At 43.4% G+C, this 21,916-nt stretch overlaps 1 protein-coding gene across 3 annotated transcripts in view; it reads right to left on the bottom strand.

The window, feature by feature from the left end:
* Positions 1-3,205: 3,205 nt before the first annotated feature.
* The window catches only part of LOC137518157 (macrophage mannose receptor 1-like), a 171,139-nt gene continuing 152,428 nt past the window's right edge, over positions 3,206-21,916 (bottom strand). For all 3 annotated transcript variants that reach the window (XM_068235569.1, XM_068235571.1, XM_068235570.1), the window contains 6 exons: positions 20,657-20,822; positions 18,285-18,434; positions 12,232-12,348; positions 10,708-10,875; positions 6,799-6,831; positions 3,206-3,586 (listed from right to left, as the gene is read on the bottom strand). In XM_068235569.1, coding sequence (XP_068091670.1) covers positions 3,333-3,586; positions 6,799-6,831; positions 10,708-10,875; positions 12,232-12,348; positions 18,285-18,434; positions 20,657-20,822 — 888 coding nt within the window. In that variant the 3' untranslated portion in view covers positions 3,206-3,332. The remainder of the gene's footprint in view (positions 3,587-6,798; positions 6,832-10,707; positions 10,876-12,231; positions 12,349-18,284; positions 18,435-20,656; positions 20,823-21,916) is intronic.

Here is a 21,916-nt window from a genome sequence, read left to right as displayed (position 1 = left end):
CCAATCAATCATGCTTCCTGCTCCATCAATTTCTAGCTGATTCGATCAGAACGGTTGAATCGGCCGTCGATCGATGGCTGAAATCGGCCAGTGTATAGGCCTCTTAAAGAGGAACTTCAGTGAAAATAATGTCATAAAAAAGTGCTTCATTTTTACAATAATTATGTATAAATGATTTAGTCAGTGTTTGCTCATTGTAAAATCTTTCCTCTCCCAGATTCACATTCTGACATTTATTACATGGTGACATTGTTACTGTGGGCAGGTTATTTAGCTGTTTCTAGCTGTTAGACAGCTGTAAACAGCCATTTCCTGTCTGTGAACATTGTTACATTGTGGCAGTTTGCCAGGAGTACCGCGGTATTCAGAGCCTCTTGTAGGAGGGGTTTCAGCACAAAATTAGTCACACAGCGCCCCCTGATGGTCTGTTTGTGAAAATCATTCTATTTCTCATGTAAAAGGGGGTATCAGCTACTGATTGGGATAAAGTTCAATTCTTGGTTGGAGTTTCTCTTTAAGGCACCTCCTGCTCATTCTCCCAAATCCCTCTTTATAAAATAGAACAGAGAAATTGGCAGAAAGTCCAGCAGTATATCTGCCCAATTCTTGCTCCTAAACTATCGTTATGAGTGGCAGAAATGTAATGTCTTTGTATAGCTTAAAATTATATTTTACTGTCTGGTGAAATATTACTAGTCACCTGTGCATCCAATCAACCATAGTGTATTAAAAAAAGGAAGCACAGGTATATCTATGTCTGTGACCACCTTAAGTGCTGTGTGGCTTCCCACTTACTCCAAAACCATCTACCATGATCTCCACCCAGATCTCTTTCAGGTGCATATTAGGAGACATGTATGCTCTTCCAAGTGGCTGGCTCTATGACCAAAGCATTATATACATAGATCCAGCCTCTAGGAGGAAATCCTGTACAGCTGGACAACCTGAAAAAGGTATGTGTGAAGAGCAATGCCCAGCCCATTGCTGGTGGAAAATAAAAACATTCAAAGAAAAGGTTTTTTGGTTTTTTTTTTAAACCGGTAAAATTACATTTTGCTGTAGTACAATGAGGGCACAGAGGGACCGAGGTGACACTTTTAGGGGGCAGAGGGGGGCACTTAAGGCACAAGGTAACATAGGTGACACAGAGGGGGGCACTGGAGGCACAGGGGGGCATAGAGGAGGTTTCAGGGGACAGAGATGGCACAGTGTTTTGACTTAAGAATGAATTCAGGTAAGAACAAACCCAGGGCCGGCGCTACCATAGAGGCAAAGGAGGCAGCTGCCCCAGGGCCCCAGAGCTTGTAGGGGCCCCCAGTGGCTACAAGAGGAAAAAACAATTTTTCAAATCGGCCTTATAGTTTTTGATAAAATCGATTTTAAAATTTCAAAGGAAAAAAAATACACATTTAAAAACCTGCCGAATTTAATGGTTAATAGCAAATCCACCTTAAATGCTAGAAACCCTAAATTTGCAGGATATGTTAAGGAGATCATTAGGAATAAGAGGAAAAAACAATTTTTCAAAAAGACCTTATAGTTTTTGAGAAAATCGATTTTAAAGTTTTGAAGGAAAAAAGTATACTTTTAATTGCGGTAAATGTCACTTTTAGTAGCAAACCTAACGGTAGTGTAATTTTACATGCATCAAAAGAAAGAGCAATACATTTCCTGACGGGGTTTCCAGGGGGTCTATACGCAGCCGCAGCGCTTTGGCCAGGGATCGCTATACAGCCGCAATATGGCTGTATGAAGATCCCTGGCATTTTTTACTATTTTCCCATTTTTTTTTTATGTTTAGAGTGTGGGATTTTTTTTTAAAATTATGTGGAGTCCCCCCTCCTGAAACTTTTTAACCCTTGTCTCCCATGCAGGCTGGGGTAGCCAGATTGTGGAGCTCCGGCCGATTGGGACTTCACACCCTGACTATACCAGCTGCAAAAAAGGTCCCCTAATGCTGATTTTTGTTCCGAGGTATATGTTGGGGGGGCCCTCCAGGTTTATTTTGCCCTGGGGACCCATTGTTGCTTAAACCGGCCCTGAACAAACCTACAGTTCTTTTCTTGTTTGTTAACTGGGGACTATGTTTTCTCTAGAAATGACCACTGAAACAAACAAAACAAAAATGGGCAAGAGTTAAAAAAGACTTCCTTAACTATAAGTTTATATAGTACTTTCCTTTTTGAGGTTTTAATTATTTTAGATCAACTGGGCACCTACTTATTTTAGTGTTTGCGAATATGAATTGGTCATTTGTAGAGATGAACAAGCCTGTGATATATTTGACCGTTTGACAGATGAGGATGTCACTGATTTGCTGGCCTACAAAAGCGTAGTCATAATGAGCCAATCAAAGACTTAAAGAGAACCGGAGGCGTGTGAGAGGGGAGAGGGGGTGGCAGATGGGACACAGAGGCATGTTCCCTGCCTCATGCCATGCCTCTGTGTCCCCCCACCACCACTCTCTGCAGCCCCCTCCTCCACCGCGGTATAGCCCCAAAATGAACAACTATATTTGTTGCTATCTAGGAGGGTAATGGGAGGAGAGGGATTCCCTGCTCAAAACGCCCATTGGGGGCATTCCTGCAGGCTTTCCAGAGCTGCCATTGGGCATCTCTCTCTCCCTGGCCGCGCCCCCTGCCGCGCCCCCTGCCGCTTCCCCACCTCCCTGCACGCTGGGAGAGAGATATCTCTCCTTCCAGTGCCGTGACCCAGAGGTCACAAAAGCGAAAACAATTTGCTGCAGGCCAACGGAGTGGCGGGGATGGAGGCTACTTGATCCACCCAGCCCCCTGGATCAGGTAGCCTCGATTTTTTTGATGTACTGTATATGAGCCCACTTAGGGCTATCTTTAAGGTGGCCACACACAAGACACAAATCATATCGCCTGAAGTTTATGTTTACTTAATAAAATGATCAAGGGTATAGAGAAAACTAAGCAAACTTTTCTTTCAACTGATTGAGCTCAATTCATTTGGTAAAAATATTCAGCAAATGCCCAATTGGGCAGGGCAGAAAATTTCATTTGATGAATCGATTCAAAAAAATTGCTGTTTAACCTAAAATATCCTACAAAGTTGAAAATCAAATAGTGTGGTTACATTTTCACATCTTTCACACCATCATACAGATCAAATGCTCCTCCATGTTTTTTCTTAAAGGCGACCATGTTCTTTACATAGGAAATAGACCAAAAAAGGCACCAAAGGTCAAATTACACTTTAATTGTAGCAAAAGAATTGTAGATGGAACAAGAGTTTTCACTAAATAATGAATGAAAATCTCTGAGCTGATTTAGAGTCTTTCACAAATGATTTGCACAGTCGAGGCACTATGAAATAGCTCGTTCATTTTGTTCTATGTTTTCCACCAAAATGTTAGTATCATGTGTTGGGGGCTGGCGGCTGCCGTTAAAATACAATGTGTTGTCAAAGCTTTCCTCTGGAGGAGGAGAGGGCTTGTTCTGTTTCCTCTTGTACAAGTAATAGGTTGCTATGGTGCCTCCAGCAATCACGACTATGACGAGTATAACCACGCCCCCAGTGACACCATGTGATGACTTCTCCTTCACTCCCTTTGACTCCTCTGTGAAAGCAGGGGGAAAAATGTTTTATAAATGGTAATATAGTAATATTAAAGAGGAGCTTCAGTATAACATTTTTTCTTCAAACAGGACAGAACTGCCCAAATGACTATGAAGCATTGTATAAAAGGATGAAGTAATAGACACAGAGTAGACTCTCAATTATCCAAAACTCTAAAGAAACCAGAATAATCCTGGCCTTACAGGATACGCACAACTATTTTCACTCTATGTTGTACAATAATTAATCCAGGGCCGAATTTGTGCAAAGACCTCATAGGCCAGTGCCTAGGGAGCCTGGAAAGCTGGGGCGCTAGTTGTCAGGGGTCGCCCTGGGTAGGAAAAGTCACCTGTTCATCATGTGCCTGCCCACTGCTCACTAATGCCCTGCTGCCGCTTCACTGCCTCTCCCCCTCCCCAAAGTTTGAGTCCCCCTTTGATCGCATGCCACTACGCGGTCGCCATAGTTGTTACTCACAACTCAGATGAGTGGCGATCCGTAATGAAGCAGAGACAGGCAGTGGTGTCTAGGCCAGTATGTATCAGTGGCCGCTGTATGCAGGAAGTGAGCTGTGATGTCACTTCCTGCATCCAGCGGCCACTGATACATACTGGCTTGGACACTGCTGCCTTTCTCTGCTTGGCAACAGTGTAGCAGCAAGCGATCGATGGGGAATTTATCTTGTGCACAAATTAGCATGGGGGTTAAGGTTGGGGGGGTTGGAGGGGTTAAGCTTAGACTGCCATGGAGTTGAGGTTGACCAATGGCTTAGGGTTAGGGTTAACGTTAGGCACCTACTGGGATGGGTTAAGGGTATGCACCCACCAGGGGGGTTTAAAGGAAAGTCCCCCACCAGGGACAGTTAAGAATTGTTAAAAAGGTTTGGGGAGGTGCCCAGATTCTCTACTAATGGGTCTGAGTACAATTACTGTACGGTATTATAGGAAGAGGTGTCTTACCTCCAAAGAAGACTCACTCGAATATAACGTAAGGAGTCTTTATTATCAAGTGGTTAATTGTAGACAACGCGTTTAATGGGTCTCAGCCTGCTTCCTCAGGTCTGTACAAACAAGTAACCTTAAATAGAAGTCGTGTGGCGCAAGGGCGCCTCTTAGATCTAGAAGGCACCTGTGCCCACACGACTTCTATTTAAGGTTACCTTTTTAACAGTTGTTACCTACACCCTCAAAAGGGGTGCCAGCACTTCCCACCTGTATATCCGTTATACCAGTGGAAAAGCCGACAGGATGAGAGCGACCGCCCTGTTCCAAAAGGTTCCGGGATACCGAGCGGGAACGTTTTTTTTTCACATGCCTATATTGTGGTTGCAGGACTGCAACCCATCTTTGTGAGTATAAATTACTCACAATCCCCCAACGTTTAATACCAGACATTACTGCACTATTGGGCTCCCGGTCTCTTCCCCTTTCTACAGGCCGAAGGATCTCCACTCCCATTGTGAAGGGACTTTCAGAGATGTGGACCAATCCTATAGGGACAGTTAAGGTTAGCTACTACCAGGAGGGTGAAGGTTATTTACCCCAGGGGGGTTAGGTTAAGGTACCACCGGGGGGAGGGTTAAAGTTAGGCACCACAGGGGGGAGGGGGAGCAATGTAAGGCACCACCAGGGGTTCTGTGTAAGAGTAGGGAGAGGTTAGGTCATAGTAAAATATTGGTAAGTATTACCAATATTTTAATATATGAATTGAGTAGTAGAATATCAGAAAATTTACCAATATTCTACTACTGCAATTTCCTGTGCCCTTTAAACTGAAATTCTTCTTGGGTAAACCCCGCACCCAAATTAGCTTGTGGCACTTTTGAATGTACGCCATAGGAGGCAAGTTGAAGAAAAAATAACCTGACAAGTCATTATAAGTTTTTATGAATCAGAAACAGGATACGTAAAAGAGGCAGTCGTTCATAGACAGTAATAAGGGGGGGGGGGGGCATGGTTAAAGGGACTCCGAGCAATGCAGTAACTATGGAAAGATGCATACCATTTTGAAGCTCTCTTTCTCCTCTTTCCAACGATATATAAACTGCCACTCTACGCCTTTTAATTTTCGCTATTTTCGCGATCGAAATATCGGCGGTATGCATCTTTCCGTAGTTACTTGTGTTACACAGGGTGACTTTTCCCCAAAGTCGGCAGCTCCATTCAGCACAATGCAATAATATACAAGGAACCCAGGGGGATATAATTACAAATATCATGCTGGTAGGTGTGAGGATATAATTAATTAGTTGTGGGTATGCTTAAAGGCATATCCAGAGGCAATGCTTGGAGTCCCTTTAAAATTCAAGGGATAGATGCCTTGTGTTTGTCGATTGGGGAAGGGGGAGGGCGAGATTTTCAATTCACTCTGAACAAGGCACCTCCCCAATGTAGGCAGGCGCTGTATATGGTTGGATTAATAGGAGACGGGCTGCCCACTCTTTCCCTACTGACCAACCGCATTGGTGATGGGATGTTTGCCATACAAGTGGCCACGATGCTTTTGTTTTTGTTTTTTAAACACCATTTTATACCACCAGCCGGTAGGAGAAAAAAAAAATCCGAATGTGAGCGGAAAATATAAATTTCACACATTGATAAATATCATCGGTGATTGGACGCAAGGTTAAATATAAAAGACTTGAATAAAGAGATAAAGTTAAAGGACTTACGAGGCCAAATAAAAAAAAAAAAAAGTTAAGTACCTGCAGGAAATTTGAATTCACAGAGGACGCCATCCGCGCCCTCCGTGCAATTCCGCCGGGTCCCCGCAGTTCAGATAGCCCCCCCCCACGAGCCTCTCCCGACCCCACAGGCCGGGTCGGGCTCTCCTGCCTCTTGTAAAATGGCTGCCGGAGCTGGCCGCAGCTGCGCAGTCTGCACAGATGCGAGTGCGGATGCGCAGCTCTAGGGCCTCCCCCCCGATCCACACTACAGGAGACAGGGACGATTGAACTGCGGGGACCCGGCGGAACTGCACAGAGGGCGCGGATGGCGTCCTTCCGTGCATTCAAATTTCATGCAGGTACTTAACTTTTTGGGGGGCCTCGTAAGTCCTTTAAGTGCATGGAAACACACGCAATTAAAAAATGTAACAAACAAAACAAATTACAAGGAATGAGAGAGACGACAAAACTTCAGATAAAAACATCATAAATCAGCCATATTGTGTGAATTCATTAATTGAGACAATACTGCACAGGTTTCTCTGTACCTGGTTTTGTTGGCTTCTCTGTAGGCACCGGAACTGTAAATATAAAATGGAAAAATAAAATGAGAATAGGAACTTGTAGGCCTAAAAGCAATAGTAATTAAAGAGAGTCTGAAGCCTTCTAAAATCCCTCTTTTTATTTAACATTTATCTTCAGCAATATCAGCATAGCTAAAACACTGCATCCCTGTGTCAAAACGATGTAATTAATCCCCCCAAATCTCCCCGGGCAAAGTGCGAGGATCGCTTCCCGATAGAGGCAGAGCTTTGTGCAGTAGCTCTGCCTCTTCTCGCGTCAGTCACCGCTGATCACCGCCTTTCAGTTTTCTTTCACTGAGAGCGGCGGTGAAAGACGGAGATCCGTGCGGAGATTGACGCTAATGGAGGCAGAGCTACAGCGCTAAGCTCTGCCTCCCCGGGCAGCAAAATCCACGACCTAGAAAGTTATGGATTGTTGCCCCGGGATTTGGGCTGTTTAAAGAGACACTGAAGTGAAAAAAAAATATATGATATAATGAATTGGTTGTGTACTATGAATAATTACTAGAAGATTAGCAGCAAAGAAAATATCCTCATATTTTTATTTTCAGGTATATAGTGTTTTTCTAACATTGCATCATTCTCTAATATGTGCAGATTACACAACACTCAGCATTCAAAATGATTCTTTCAGAGCAGTCTGTGAAGTAATGACCTCTCCTCTAGCAGAGAAAAAGAAAACTGTTCACTTACAGTTGAGATAATAAAAGTTAGATAACAGCCCTCGCCATGACTTCCTATACTGGAAACAATTAGGCTGATGTATCTGATCTTAATGTTTTATTTCTTAGCTGTACTACACATACAAATCATAATATCATAATTTTTTTTCGCTTCAGTGTCTCTTTAAATACAGCATTCTGCCGCATGGATGCAGCGTTTTAGCAATGCTGATATTGCTGAAGATAAAATAGGAATTTTAGAAGGCTTGAGACTCTCTTTAAATGTTTGCTTTTTCAGTACAGTATATTTAGCTAACTGTATCCTGCATGTATTTGTAATTTGTTACTGTGTGATCATTAACATTCATATTATTCACAAAGAAGAAACTTAGGAGTGCCTGTTACATCTTGCCTGTAGGCTAGTGATGCATGTGTCACAAGCAGGATGTGTCCTAGACCAGATCTGAACCAAGTACCCCAGTGCTGTAAGGTAAAAGTGCTATCCACTACACTATCCAGTAGTGCTGAGAAGCAAAGATCTATGAAACGCCTGCTCCCTCCCCTCCCATCACAGCTATCTCAGCAATGATCACAACAACAAAAATAAGATACTATTCCCACCCAATACCTGAACACCGATGAGTGAAAATGCCAATAATCTTTTTGCATTAATTTTCGTGAAAACAAAGTTAAATTCAAATTTCGACCGCAAAAAATGCCATCACAAATAATTTTGTAGTAAGTTTGTGATTATGTTTCACAAATTTTTGCACAAAAAAAAAGTAATGATTTCACACTTTTGGGGGATTTTCACAGTAAAAAACAGATTTTTTTTTTAATGTTTTTGCAATTTTTTCCCATATTGCCAAAATACAATCTATAATTATACTTTTGTATAATTGTAATGTATAATAATATTTTCGCAAAACTAAAAATAGCATTTTTAATGCAAAAATGACTTTGGCAAGAATTCGCTAATGTCCTTAGTCCTAGTGTAAAACCCTGTACTCCTTGTATGTCCCAGCAATATTTCCTCTAATGTACACTCCTTTCCAAACTAATCCCAATGCAGATTCAAAAAAACTATTTCTATTTTACCTTCTATAACCGTCTATAATCTTATTTTTACCTTCGATAATCTCCCCAACCCCCCAATTAGCCTAAAATTATCAGTTGACACCACAAGCTTCAGTATGAAAATCGGTGGAGTCAGAATCACCCAAAGTATGCACTAAAACTACCTGACACTGAAATGAGTAGGTACAGGATTACTGCTGCCTGCTGTGTATCCTCAGCCTGTGGTTTCGCCAATGAGGTGGATCTGGTACAGCGTGTTAGGCACTCTCCGCAAACTGATGAAGACAGGCCTGGATTTACATCACAGGTGCCTATAGGCACAGGTCCTGGCACCTTAGACTTCTCCCTCCAAAAACCTCCAAACCCCCGCCTAACTGCACCACAAGTGTGCTGGCTGGCCCAGCTGTCACTTCTCCGCCTATCATAGATATGAACAGGTGCCTCTTTAGTATTAGGTGGCCAGAAGTTCCCTCATAGGTATGAACAGGTATTAGGTGGCCTTAGTATTAGGTGGCCAGAAGTACCCTCAATGTTAAGTAGCTATCGGTGCCCTGTCTGAAGTGGAATGTCAAGAGCTAGATGAGTAACCTCTCATATACTCTCTTCTCAAGACTTTGCACAGGGAAGGTGAGAGAGAGGAAATGGGGGAGGGGAGTGAGCCGCCTTTCCATCATCAGACACCTGTAGGCATGTGCCTGTAGTGCCTCATGGTAAATCTGGCCCTGGATGGACAGCTGAAGCTTTGTTAATGTATTATCTTTCCTCACCAGTAATAATGATGATATTCCCCACTGGACCACAAAAATGAAGAAGCATACCAGTAAATGGAGAAGCATATTGGTGAACAGAGAATTATGTTCACTTAGGTAACAATAATTAACACACTGGTTAAGGCTGGTTTCACAGTGGGATGTTAAAGTCCCACGTTACAGCAGCCAGTAACGCAGCCCAACTCACAGCAATGATAAATCAATGTGCTGTTCGAAGTTGCCCACGTTGCGTTAGGGTATAAAGCTGCACATGAAATGAAAGTGCTGCATGCTGTGCGTTATACCCCTATAGAGCTGTGTTAGATTGTTTGCACATGCTCAGTGACTAGCCACATGGCTAATTAATATTCACTGCACTGTGGTGACTCGTGGTGGGACTCGTAGTGTTGTCCGGATCATGAACGAATCGTTCATTTGATCCGGATCTTTTTTGTGAGTCGAATCTTTAGGATCATCACAATGAAAGATTCGGTTCACAGTGGATGTCTGTCTGGAAAAAACAGGAATATACAGAATGTACAGTGTAGGGAAAGTCCTGTCCTGCTAGTCATTTCACCCCCAGTCTGCTTCCCTAGTAAAATGATTCAAATGATTCGGTTCAAAGATCCAAATCTTTTCAATGATGCGATTCGAATGATCCGAATCCTTAAAAAGATCCGGACTTCCTATCACTAACCTGGAGTGACTGCTTTGAGAGCTGCATAACGCAGATCAATCTGACGTCCAACTTCAACACCACCAAGTGTTGCGTTAGGGGCACGTTATGCAACCATAACGTCCCCTAAAATGCAACGTCTTGGTGGGAAAGTAGCCTAAACCTTGTTAAAATAATTATTAAAATTTGTATCAGCCAAAGAAGACACCGAACAATAAAGAAGATGTTTGTTTACTCCTGGTTTGGACTTGGGCTTCTTGTTTTTCTGCTGTATTCCCATTAATAGATTCTCCTTGAGACCAAATGCACAGTTTGTATCCATCAATCAAAAGGCCAAAGGCCCACACCCACTACGCGATATTTCAGAATGATTTTTCATGGCAAACGATATCGTGCAACATTGTTTAAACATTTTAACTATATTTCACAACAAACGCCTCCCACGGCAATCCTTTTTTTTTTTGAACGACTGCCATGCTGGTTTAAATCGTGGAGGATCTTTCTGATCCTCATTAACTTTCGCAAGTTTTGCCACTTCATGTAAACACTTCATGTAAACAATCATTAACACAATAGTTTGTTGACAATGGCACAAATAAATGATGCTTACAGATTCGGCCAGATGGATCGGGAAATGATCATTTGTTGGCAGAGATCCCAGATCCACCTAGCCATGATCTGCCCATAGATATTTAGCTTAATGACTTACTTTTAGGTCTTTTACAGATGTATCCTTTGTAGGAGGAGCAGTACACGTTGTTCCATGTCCCTTTGTTTGCGTACATCTCCACACATTCCTCTTCTGAATTGTCAGATGGTTCCCCAGCGTTCCAGTTTACATAGTCCATAGGGGTGCCGTCAAACCACAGCCATCTTCCTGAAAGACACAGGAAATCACTGATATAAACCTCAGTCAAGGTCGCTTCTGACATATTTGATGCCAAGACTATGCAAGAGTGGGTTCACACTTATTTTAAAAACGTATCCGTGGCTCAGTTTTTTGGCCCGGATCAAAAACAGAGCCATGGATACCAATGTTAAAGATAGCAGCCCTTTTCACTCAAACTAAAAACGGATCCGTCTGCGCCCAGGGGGATCCATGTTGAAAATCTGAACGGACGGTCCGGATTTGCATGATTTTCACTGACTCTACACGAAGGATACATGGAGGGGTAGTGAATGTCAATGGGAAAACGGATCTCCCTCTACACGGGCAGCTTTGCACAGAAACTAATCAATTTTCTGTGTCCCAGCTTGTGGGTGGGGAGGGGGCCGCCATGCTGGTGGGGGTAGCAGCCAGGACGGGGATGACAGAGGGTGGCAGGAAGGGGGTCGCCCCCCCCCCTGCCTCACCTGGGTCCCCCGTCCCGCTCCCCCTCCAGCTATTTGCGCAAATTGTTGTAAATATAATATATGCAGGGAGCAGGGAAGCCTACCTTCTCTCCTTACTTCCTCCGCTCACCGCGTCATTTCCTGCAATGCCGCCCTGCGAAGTATAGAGGGCGGCATTGCAGGAAGTCAAGCTGCGAGTGGTGGAACGCAAGAGAGGAAGGTAAGTGTCCCCGGTTGCTGCATACTTTACATTACAATATTTGTGCAAATAGCTGGGAGGGGAGCAGGGATGGAGGACCCCCCGTTTCGCGCTGTGGAAGCGCATTTCAGCGTGAAACAGCCGTCAGGCAATAAGTGCCCACCACCCACCGCATAACAACACTACGCAGCACTGGTATGTTTAATTTGATCACCTACTGGGCTTGATTCACTAAACCGTGATAACTCAAATATCACACCTTATCAAAGATGTCACGCCTTATCAAAGTTAACACGTCTTATCAGAGTAGCATAGCGAGCGCTACGAACCCACAGGGGCTCAGGGCTGAGTGTCATTGCCAATTAGCAGGCATAAGTTCGTAGCGCTCGCTATGCTACTCTGATAAGGCGTGTTAACTTTGATAAGGTGTGATATTTGAGTTATCACGGTTTAGTGAATCAAGCCCATTGTGTGCATTGTATACTGTGCCTCACTTTTTGGAAATCTGCATGGCCGATCCTTTCCTCCTCCTCATCTATCCATGTGTGACCTTTTGCCTGGATCTGAGCACGCAAGCTGCATCCTAGTGAGGAAAGTGTTTGAACCCTGCCTGTCCCCCCAGCATCAGCTATCCCACGCTGTAGTGCCAGCTACCCTTCTTCTACAATTGTACAAGTCATTTTTTTCCATTGGCTACTGTACCTGCTACATTCCTGTATAAACCAATCCAAAAGGTGTTAGTTCGGTCCGTCAGCAATTCAACATGTTGAAATAAAAATTCTTTCTCAGCCTCATCTTCAACTGAAGCTATGGTACTTTCTGGAAGAATAAACACAAATTAGTGTAAAAAAAAAAGCATATACAGTATATTTATTCGTGTTCAACAAAGCAGAAAGCATGAGAGATATTTCCTACTGGCAGCAGTTTGGTACTACATGGTAAATATACTTTTAAAGTGTTAGGTCATATTTTATGAAATAATATGCTACACAGTAATGCTTCTTTTCCATGAATGGCTGATCTGTTTGTTTGTCGGCCGCAAGCTACCAGCAGCATTCGGTAACACCGCCCATCTCATGTCACATCTGAGCATGGCAACTGCTATGGTCCGATGCAACTACATGTAGGGGCTGCCTGTGTACCACCTGTCCATTGCCTGTGCTGAGTGCCAGGGCTGGATTTCTGGAAAGACCACAAAGGCCCGGGCTTTGGGCAGCAGCAGCCCTAGGCGGCACCTGAACCTCAGATAGGAGTTGTTACATAGAAAAGAGGAGGCTGAAAAGGGGGGACAACACATGAAAAAGAGAAACTGATGCCCAAGGGAGCTGTTCATGAAGAGAAGACCTGCAGTGAATGCATGTGATACATGGAAAAGGGGGCTGCACATGGAATGGGAGGAGCACTATGGCACATGAAGGCGGAGCCACAACATACTTGGCCTAGGGGCATAGAAAGTATAAATCCGGCCTTGCTGAGAAATAGCAAGCACCCTGCCAGTGGATGGGAGCAACTGACAGGCAGTGAATTCATCACCTTCAGCTGCTCATGGAAAAGAGGCCTTAGTGCTGCACAAGTATTTTTGTAATTTTGCGTTATTTCAAATGTTGCATTATTGCAAATTGCCTTTCTATTTTTATACTTTAGCCAGTTATACATTTCCAGAACTGGCTGAAAACCTTCTTTGCAAGACTCTGTGCTCCCTCGAAAGTACTGACTGCCTCGAACGAGGCTGCCCTAAACTTAACTTGATGCCTGAATCTGAATTGAGTAAAATTATTTAAAATAAACACATGATGTACCTGCAAATGAATATTACATACTTACCTCACCAGTTTCTCTCAGAAGCTCACCATTTTCTTCTTACAACCATTCCTTCCAGTTCTGACAAAATGTTGTCAAAACTGAAATATATCAGTTGCTGTTAGTAATATATCAGTTGCTGTTATATCTGAAAGGACAACTGTTAACCTCCTTAGAGGGAGAGGTATGCCCGACACTGTGTCGGGCATACCGCCGGCTGTCCCCAGGAGTCCCCCTTGATGATTTGAAGTGATCGGATAGTTGTAATGTCTTCAGCTAGCACTAGGCTAGCTAGCAGTGGTGGCCGGCATCCCCTGATTACTGATAATCCCCCCCGATCGCCGCTAACTACATTACCCCCCAGGATCCAGCGATCACGCAGCCTACAGGCGCAGCTCCGGTCTCTCTATGGGGAGGATCAGGTCTGCGCATGACGTCATGTACGATCCTCACCATAGTGAAGACCGATCGCAGGATCCAGGCTGGGTAATGTATTTAGCGGTGGTCGGGGGGGATCATCAGTAATCAGGGGATGCCGGCCACCACTGCTAGCTAGTCTAGTGCTAGCTGAAGATATTACAGCTATCAGATCACTTCAAATCATCCAGGGGACTGTGGGCTGCAAACCCTCCGGCGTGCGTAACGGCATACCTATGAAATCACCGCCGGGAGACTTGGGCGCAGGATATAGCCGCTATATGGTTAGCCCTGCTCCTGCACAAGTCCTGGCGGCATTAACTACTTTTCCCCCTCCAGGTACATGTGGATGGTGGGGAATGATGTAATTCGGCTTCCAGCTTTTGCTGGTGGCCGAATTACAGTATTTTAAAAGTAACTTCAGCTAAATCTTCTGACAACGATAAAGTTACTCACTGTGTGCCTCTATAGCCGTAATTCCTCTTACTCCTATTTCTGTGCGCCCAAATCTCCTGAGCTGAAATTACAGCGCTCGTCCCTATGGCTCAAGCAGGCGATAATACAGTTTAACAGTGTGCTGACCAGGAAGCTGTTATGGGGTATCGGCCATTTTCAAAATGCAGGACAGAGAATTCCATTGATCGCAGTGGACAAACAGGATGCAGGAGAGGAGAAAGAGATTGATGAGTAGACTACAAGGAAGGTAAGTATGCCGTGTGTGTTTATTTTACCTTCTAGTTTTCAGTTCAGGTATGCTTTAAGTTTAGGGTGGATACTTAAAGAGACTCTGAAGCGAGAATAAATCTGGCTTCAGAGTTCATAGTTAGCAGGGGCATGTGTGCCCCTGCTAAACCGCCACTACAGCGCCGCAAAACGGGGGTCCCTTCACCCCCAAATCCCCCACTGCAACACTTGGTCGCAGACTTGGTCGCTCCTGGAGGCAGGGCTAACGGCTGCAGCCCTGCCTCCAGTCGCGTCTATCAGCGGCGCATCGCTGCCTCTCCCCCGCCCCTCTCAGTGAAGGAAGACTGAGAGGGGCGGGGGAGAGGCGGAGATACGCGCTGACAGACGCGCGTGGGGCAGGGCTGAGGCGGTTAGCCCTGCCCCAACCAGGAAGCGCTCCCCCGCTGCACCGAGGGGATTTCTGAGGTGAGGGACCCCCGTTTAGCGGCGCGATAGCGGCGGTTTAGCAGGGGCACATATGCCCCTGCTAACTATGAGGTCTGAAGCGAGATTTATTCTCGCTTCAGACTCTCTTTAAGTGTACTATAAAATTAAGTATTCTCTTTAAGTGCCTACTAACATTCAAATCTCTACACAATTTACCTAAATACAAATCCTTCATGAACCTGAACAAACTGTGATGAAATATATAAACTTTTTCTACTGAAATGAAACAGAACTAAAATTTTCTAGGTGTATGATGACCATTTTTATGATGACCATTGCAGGGATAAACTTGGAGAACTAATACATCTTACGTGGATGTTTTTTTTTATTTTTTATTATGTATCCCCAGAGCTGGACTAATCAGTATAAAAAGGAATCAGCACTTCATCATCAGTGCATAGATGAATTAGAAACCCCGGTGGCAATTTCAAAAGTATTTTTGTCGGGCCTCGCTGTTTTGAGGCAATAGCAGTGTAAAGGGAGCTCAAGCAAAAAACATCTTTGAATCAGCCAATGGGGCTTCTTATTGGTCCTTTGATCTTACCAGTGATAATCCTCCTCAGGAGATTCTCATTGGTACAATCAATGGGCCAATGGAGAGCCATGCAGAAAGTGGCTGTGCAACCAACTATTTAAAACAAAGAAGGCTGAACAGAAGACTAGATAGGCAGTTAGATAGCCAGAACAAGATAGCCATAAACATAAGAAGATGGCGTTCCAGGAGGCAGATATACTGAAAAATAAAAGAAGGCTACAGACAGAAGTAAACAGATGAACAAAGAAAGAAACAAATGAACAAAAACATATTAATAAATGATCTATTGTCAGCATTTCTACAAAACGTTTACATTTTATAAAAAGGTGTGGTCAAGTATGTTCCCATTTACATTGTAGAGGATGAATAGTTGGGGGCCCCCTGATTATTGAAGAGAATGTCCGGATTTCACCATAAGTCCCTTCCAGCGCCCATCTATGCATTGCAAACATCATGGACAAGAGCGCTTTGCAGAAGGGCAGAAAATATTTCTGGCCCTTCCCCTCTTAAAGTGTACCTGAGCCAAAGCTTGGGTCAAAAATAAATACTTTACTTAAAAGTGGGAAGCCTCTTGATTCTGTACAGGCTCCACACTGCATCCTCTAGTCCCCTGTTGCTTCTCACGGACCCACCAAAGATTTATGACAAGGGTTTGCTGGCCACACTCCTCTTCAAGCATGAGTCTGGTCATACGGTGCCTGCGCCAGTACGGCCACACCTGTGCAAAAAGCCGGAGCTGTTTTTGCCATGCTCATTCCTGAAGACGAGCGTGGCTCTAATCTTTTGGAGGGTCTTAGCGAGAGGTGACAGGAGCAAGGAGGACTCAGGAAGCGTCTATAAGATCCGGAAGCTTTCTGTGAGAAAGCGCGGAGGAGCCGCCGCCATGAGCCGGCGGCGGGCGGCTCCTTCCGCACTCAGCCTTGTCTCGCACGGAGAGGCAGCCGCCTCCTCGCATCATGAGGCGGCTGCCTCCGTGCATGAGGCCGCAGAACGTGGCGAAACCGCCGCGTTGGGTGCGGCGAGTAGCCCGCAGGTCCCCGCTGCGGAGTCACCGCTGAGCGGGGCTGCGCTGGCTGGGACTCGTAGTCCCTCTAGTTTTAGAGTGACGCGCGCGCGCGCACTCAGGCAGGGGATATATGGCAGCAAGGAAGGGGTCAGCTGACCAGGCTGGTCAGCTGATCCTGGCTCCACACCTCATTGGTCCAGCACTTAGGGAGGTGCTGGAGAGAGGAGATGTATATATACTGCTAGCTGTTCATTTGTTCCTTGTCTGGCGTTGCGTTCACATACGTGGGAGCACCCAGATCCGTTAGTCAGATCCGTTAGTGTGCCGGGACCAGCTGGAGCTGTAATCCTACACTAAGCTAGATTTGTTGATAGCTTAAAGTACTAGTTTGATTGTGATTATTTGTTATGACCTTTGCCTGCCTCGACTATCCTTCTGAACCTTGACCTTGTACCTCGTTATCTCTGATACTCCGTTGCTGAACCCAGCCTGTACCTTGACTCCGCCTCTGCCTCCTGATTTTGTACTCCGATATTTCTGATACCCCTGTTGCCGAACCCTGCCTGTACTTTGACTCCGCCTCTGCCTCTCGATCTTGTACTTTATCTGTCTGTGTGTGTACGACCTGGCTTGTCCGACCTCGAGAACCGACCTCACCATTGGAGGAGGTTCCTCGTTCTGTTAGTAACCCTTCCGCCTGAGGGTGACTTTCAGAAGATACTTCCTGCTAGCAGTCTGACTCCTCCCGTCTTGGAGAGCTCAGGGTTGCGGAAGTAATCTGTACAGTACGTCTTACTGTACTGAGGCCTAGTCCTCTAAGTGTTACTGTTACACCTAAACACTACACTCTACTCCGGTGAACAGAGGTTAGCTAGTATATTGGATTATCGGTGATACTGCAGATCACATATAATCTAGTATACGTCTGTATTCCCCGTGACGCTGCAGGTCACCGGTAATCAGACCTCTCTGCGCCCACCGATCGTTACACTTTCCTCGTCTTCGGTAATTCTTTTCTTTTTGACCTGAGCTTCAGGTCCTGTTCACTTTAAAGAGTCCTCCCCAATTCATGAACCATGTCTGGGCCTAATTTTTCTGTTAAACATCACTTCCCTACATCTAAATCAAGAAAGGGATTTAATCAGGGATGGTCGTAGTCAGCCAACTTCAATACGCTGTAACTACACGTAGTTTTACGCAATTACGCTTCGCTAAACTATGGCTTAGAAATCAAATATTCGCTTCGTATGCATTTCATAGACTAAGCGTTAAAATACGCAATTACGCTTAGTGCGAAGTGTAGTATATGCGGATGCTTATGCCCGTATGCAGAAAATTTTACGCATTATTTCCTCTGCAACTGCTTATACCTGGACCTCTTCTATGCATACATTCCCCTTTCCAATGCATAAATTTGTAAGCATACAATCGCACGCGGAAAATTAGACGTGAGTAACACATTCGTAGTTCACTACGCAATACACATGATAACTACGCATAGTGGGCATAAGCTACGCATAGCGGTACTTCGCTATGCGTAAATTCGTAAGCATAGTTTTGAAACTTCACCTACGAACTACGATGCGTAAATGCAAACTATGATGCGTAAATTCGCACTGGCATAGTTTCTGCTCATCCCTGGATTTAATAAAAAGAATGACTGTTTCAACAAAAAACAAAAAATTTCAAATGTGCTTCTTTTCTCACATGCAAATTACTATTTGCATTGCTTAGCCCTAGTGATAGTTGTAACTGAACTAGGCCCCATTAGGTTTTAGCCTTCTTTTTATCATAGTTCCTTCTAATCTAAACGTTTCTCATACTTACCGTGCCGGATGCATTCCAAGGATGCCTGAGCCCAGTTTCTGGTAGATGAAGATTCCACAATATAGCAATGGCCCCGGAAAGGGATCCATGTTTTGGATGATCCGTCCGGGCATCTCCCAGGCTTCTGAGGTGGGTCAGTGGGAGCCACAACTAGAAGCAGTAAAAAAAAAAAAAAATCCGGTCACTTCTTCATGGGAATCAGGTTAATTGCTCTGCAACTGTAGCAGTGATATTATTTTCTTAAAATGGAAAAATCTTTGTCCATCATTTTCACCACCATTGATAAGGAACTTTAAAGCATAATACTAATAATAATAAATAATTAAACGGTCAGAAAAATCTCATCCTTGCAGGATGCACAACACTTTTTTTTCAGTACATTCTACAGTAATAAAGCTGGTTTATACATTAAGGGCCTGATTTACAAAGCGGTGCAAACACTTTGCATGCCTGTGAAAAGCCCTTTATCACAAGTTTAGGCGTGATCTGAAGGAATTTGCACGAACTCCCGCGCGCAAAGTTTTGCGCGCGTAGCGCAGTGCGCTGCGCAGCGCACCGTGCTTCGCGCGAAGTGCCCATTAAGCTCTATGGGACTTTGCGCGCGCAAAACTTTGCGCGCGGGAGCTTCGCGCGAGTTAGAGCACAAAGCGGTGATAACTTTGCTAGTGCAAAGGTTATCACGCCTAAAGTCTTTTAGGCGTGATAACTGAGTTATCACCGCTTTGTGAATCAGGCCCTAGGGCTGACTTTATTTTTTGTTATTTTGTTTTTGATGTGGCTATGGTAAGATGTAAAGTACAGTAGTTAAAACTGTTTTAAATAGTAAGTCTTCAGCAACCAGAAACTTAATTTATCCAGAATTTACCAATAGCACCTATGGGCATTGGTAAATTCTGGATAAATTAAGTTTCTGGTTGCTGAAGACTTACTATTAAAAACAGTTCTAACTACTGTACTCTACATCTTACCATAGCCACATCAAAAACAAAATAACAAAAAATAAAGTCAGCCCTAATGTATAAACCAGCTTTATTACTGTAGAATGTACTGAAAAAAAAGTGTTGTGCATCCTGCAAGGATGGGATTTTTCTGACTGTTTAATTATTTATTATCACCCTGTCAATGTACCAGTTACCTAGGTAACAGGGGCTGCACTAATTGCGCAACATGCATACTGCCTTACATGTTCTCCCTGTGTTCGTCAAATGACTGTACTTTTGTGAATACACATGATACATGTCACAGGACAGGAAGTGGAATCACCACAGGGGATAGACAGCAGCAAAATTCCAACTCAGGATCTATTCTTTCCTATTAAACTCTTTCCATAACAATAAAGCTTCCATGTATGGTAAGTCCTTTCTGATTACTCTAGTGCAGTTAACATTTTGACCACTACAGGTGGTATTCCCCTTATGGACCAAGGCAATTTAATTTTCACCTTTCAGCGCTCCTCCCATTCATTCACCAATATTTTATAACTACGTATCACACTGAATTAACTATATCTTGTTTTTTACACCACCAATTAGGCTTTCTTTGGGTGGTACTTTTTGCTAAGAATTATTTTATACTAAATGCATTTTAATGGGAATAATAAGAAAAAATGGGAGAAAAATCATTTCTCAGTTTTCAGCCATATAGTTTTAAAATAAAATAAGCTACTGTGGATAAAAGACAACATATTTTATTTGTCCATGTGTCTAGGCTATTACAATGTTTAAATTATGCCCCTAGTACAGTATAAGGCAACAATATTTTATTTGGAAATAAAGGTGTATTTTTTTCAGTTTTGCGCCCGTTTAAACTATATCACTAATCACAAGCCCTTATTTGCAAAAATAACAATAATTTACCCTCATGACATACATATTAAAAACAAAAGTTTAGTCCCTAAAGTAACTTTTTATGCATTTTTTTAAATGTCTCTGTTTTATACAAGTGTTTTATTTTGGTAACTATGGGAGAGGGAGGAGGTAAGGGGTTAATTAATGGGAGATTTTGTTTATTTGTATTTAATTTGATGTATGTAGGTGTCATTTAATGATTTGGCCACTAGATGTCCCCCCACTTTATCCTGTGTACTGTGAACAGTACACAGGAAGTGTTGTGTGAATCAATGTACTAACAGGCGGCAATGATAACGCACGTAGGAGCATGTGTGGCAGGCGATTGTGATGAGGTACGTATATATTCGCCCCTGGAGCAAAGATGAAGTCTCAAGGGGCGTAGATTTACTTTTCCCAGTCCGATAACCAGTTAAATATATCTGTACAATGAAGGGTTAATTGGTATCATTTAATGCTTCATAACCTCAGTCATTTGGAATCTTCATATATGTATTTAGCTGATACACGTGATATACAGCTTACCACTGGTTTGTTTGCATATTGAAGCATAATTCTCAGTACATGACGACGTCTTCCACTGCCCATCCACATCTATATATACACAGGCGTCTCTTCTCTTCGGTTCCCCCGGAGCCCACTTTGTGTAGCGCAGCCTCCAGTTATCGATCCATCTATATTGTTTGAGTGTCTGGAATAATCAAAATGGGAAATTGCGCTTCAAGACTCCATTACTGATAACCATTATATGTGGCGATGATTCCTCCATGACATATTCACTTTTAGTATTTCGTAATATAAGCTAACCACAGTAGACTATTGACATGATTTAGGTATAGATTTGCAGCTGAACCACTGACTGGGGAGAAGGGGTGCATGTACATATATCAGGTTCAGCACCGCAGTCCGAAAATCTCATGCATCCGAGCAACGTTCACCTCCCATTCATTTGCCTATAACTTTATTGCTACTTATCACAATTAATTGATCTATATCTTGTTTTTTCCGCCACTAATTAGGCTTTCTTTGGATGCTACATTTTGCTAAGAATTATTTTTTTCTAAATCTATTTTAACAGGAAGATTAAGAAAGAAATGAAAAAAATTCATTATTTCTCAGTTTTTGGCCATTATAGTTTGAAATTAATATACGCTAGCATAATTAAAACTCATGTATTTTATTTGCCCATCTGTCCCGCTTATTACACCATTTAAACGATGTCTCTATCACAATTTATGGTGCCGATATTTCATTTAGAAATAAAGGTGCATTTTTTCAATTTGCGTCCATCACTATTTATAAGCTTATAATTTTAAATAATATAATAACATATTCTCTTGACATGCATATTTAAAAAGTTCAGACCCTTGGGTAACTATTTATGTTGTTTTTGTTTTTTTTCAATTGTATTTTTTATTTTTAATAAAAAAAAGTGTATGTGGGTAATTTTTGGTGTGGGAGGGAAACTGTTAATTTTAAATGTAAAATATATATTTTTTTTTAATTAAAAATGAATTGTGGTGCAGTTTACTATTCGGCCACAAGATGGCCACAGTGAAAAAAGTCCTAGATGCGAACGATTTCGCATCTAGGAACTTAAAAGCAGGGGAAATGTTTCCTGGGGGCAGAAATACCGCGCTCTCTGGAGAGAAAGCGTCGGTATTTCTGCGGGGAAGATAGATCGGTGAATGGGAATTATATTCCCATTCACTGATCGGGGGGCTAGCGGCGGGCAGCGGGAGCGCGCGCGGGGGCGCGCCCGATCGCGTGCACGAGGCGGCGGCA

The sequence above is a fragment of the Hyperolius riggenbachi genome, chromosome 5, assembly GCF_040937935.1.
Source record: "Hyperolius riggenbachi isolate aHypRig1 chromosome 5, aHypRig1.pri, whole genome shotgun sequence".
NCBI lineage: Eukaryota > Metazoa > Chordata > Amphibia > Anura > Hyperoliidae > Hyperolius > Hyperolius riggenbachi.
Note: the sequence above shows the minus strand (reverse complement) of the source record. Positions and strands in the feature narration are given on the sequence as shown.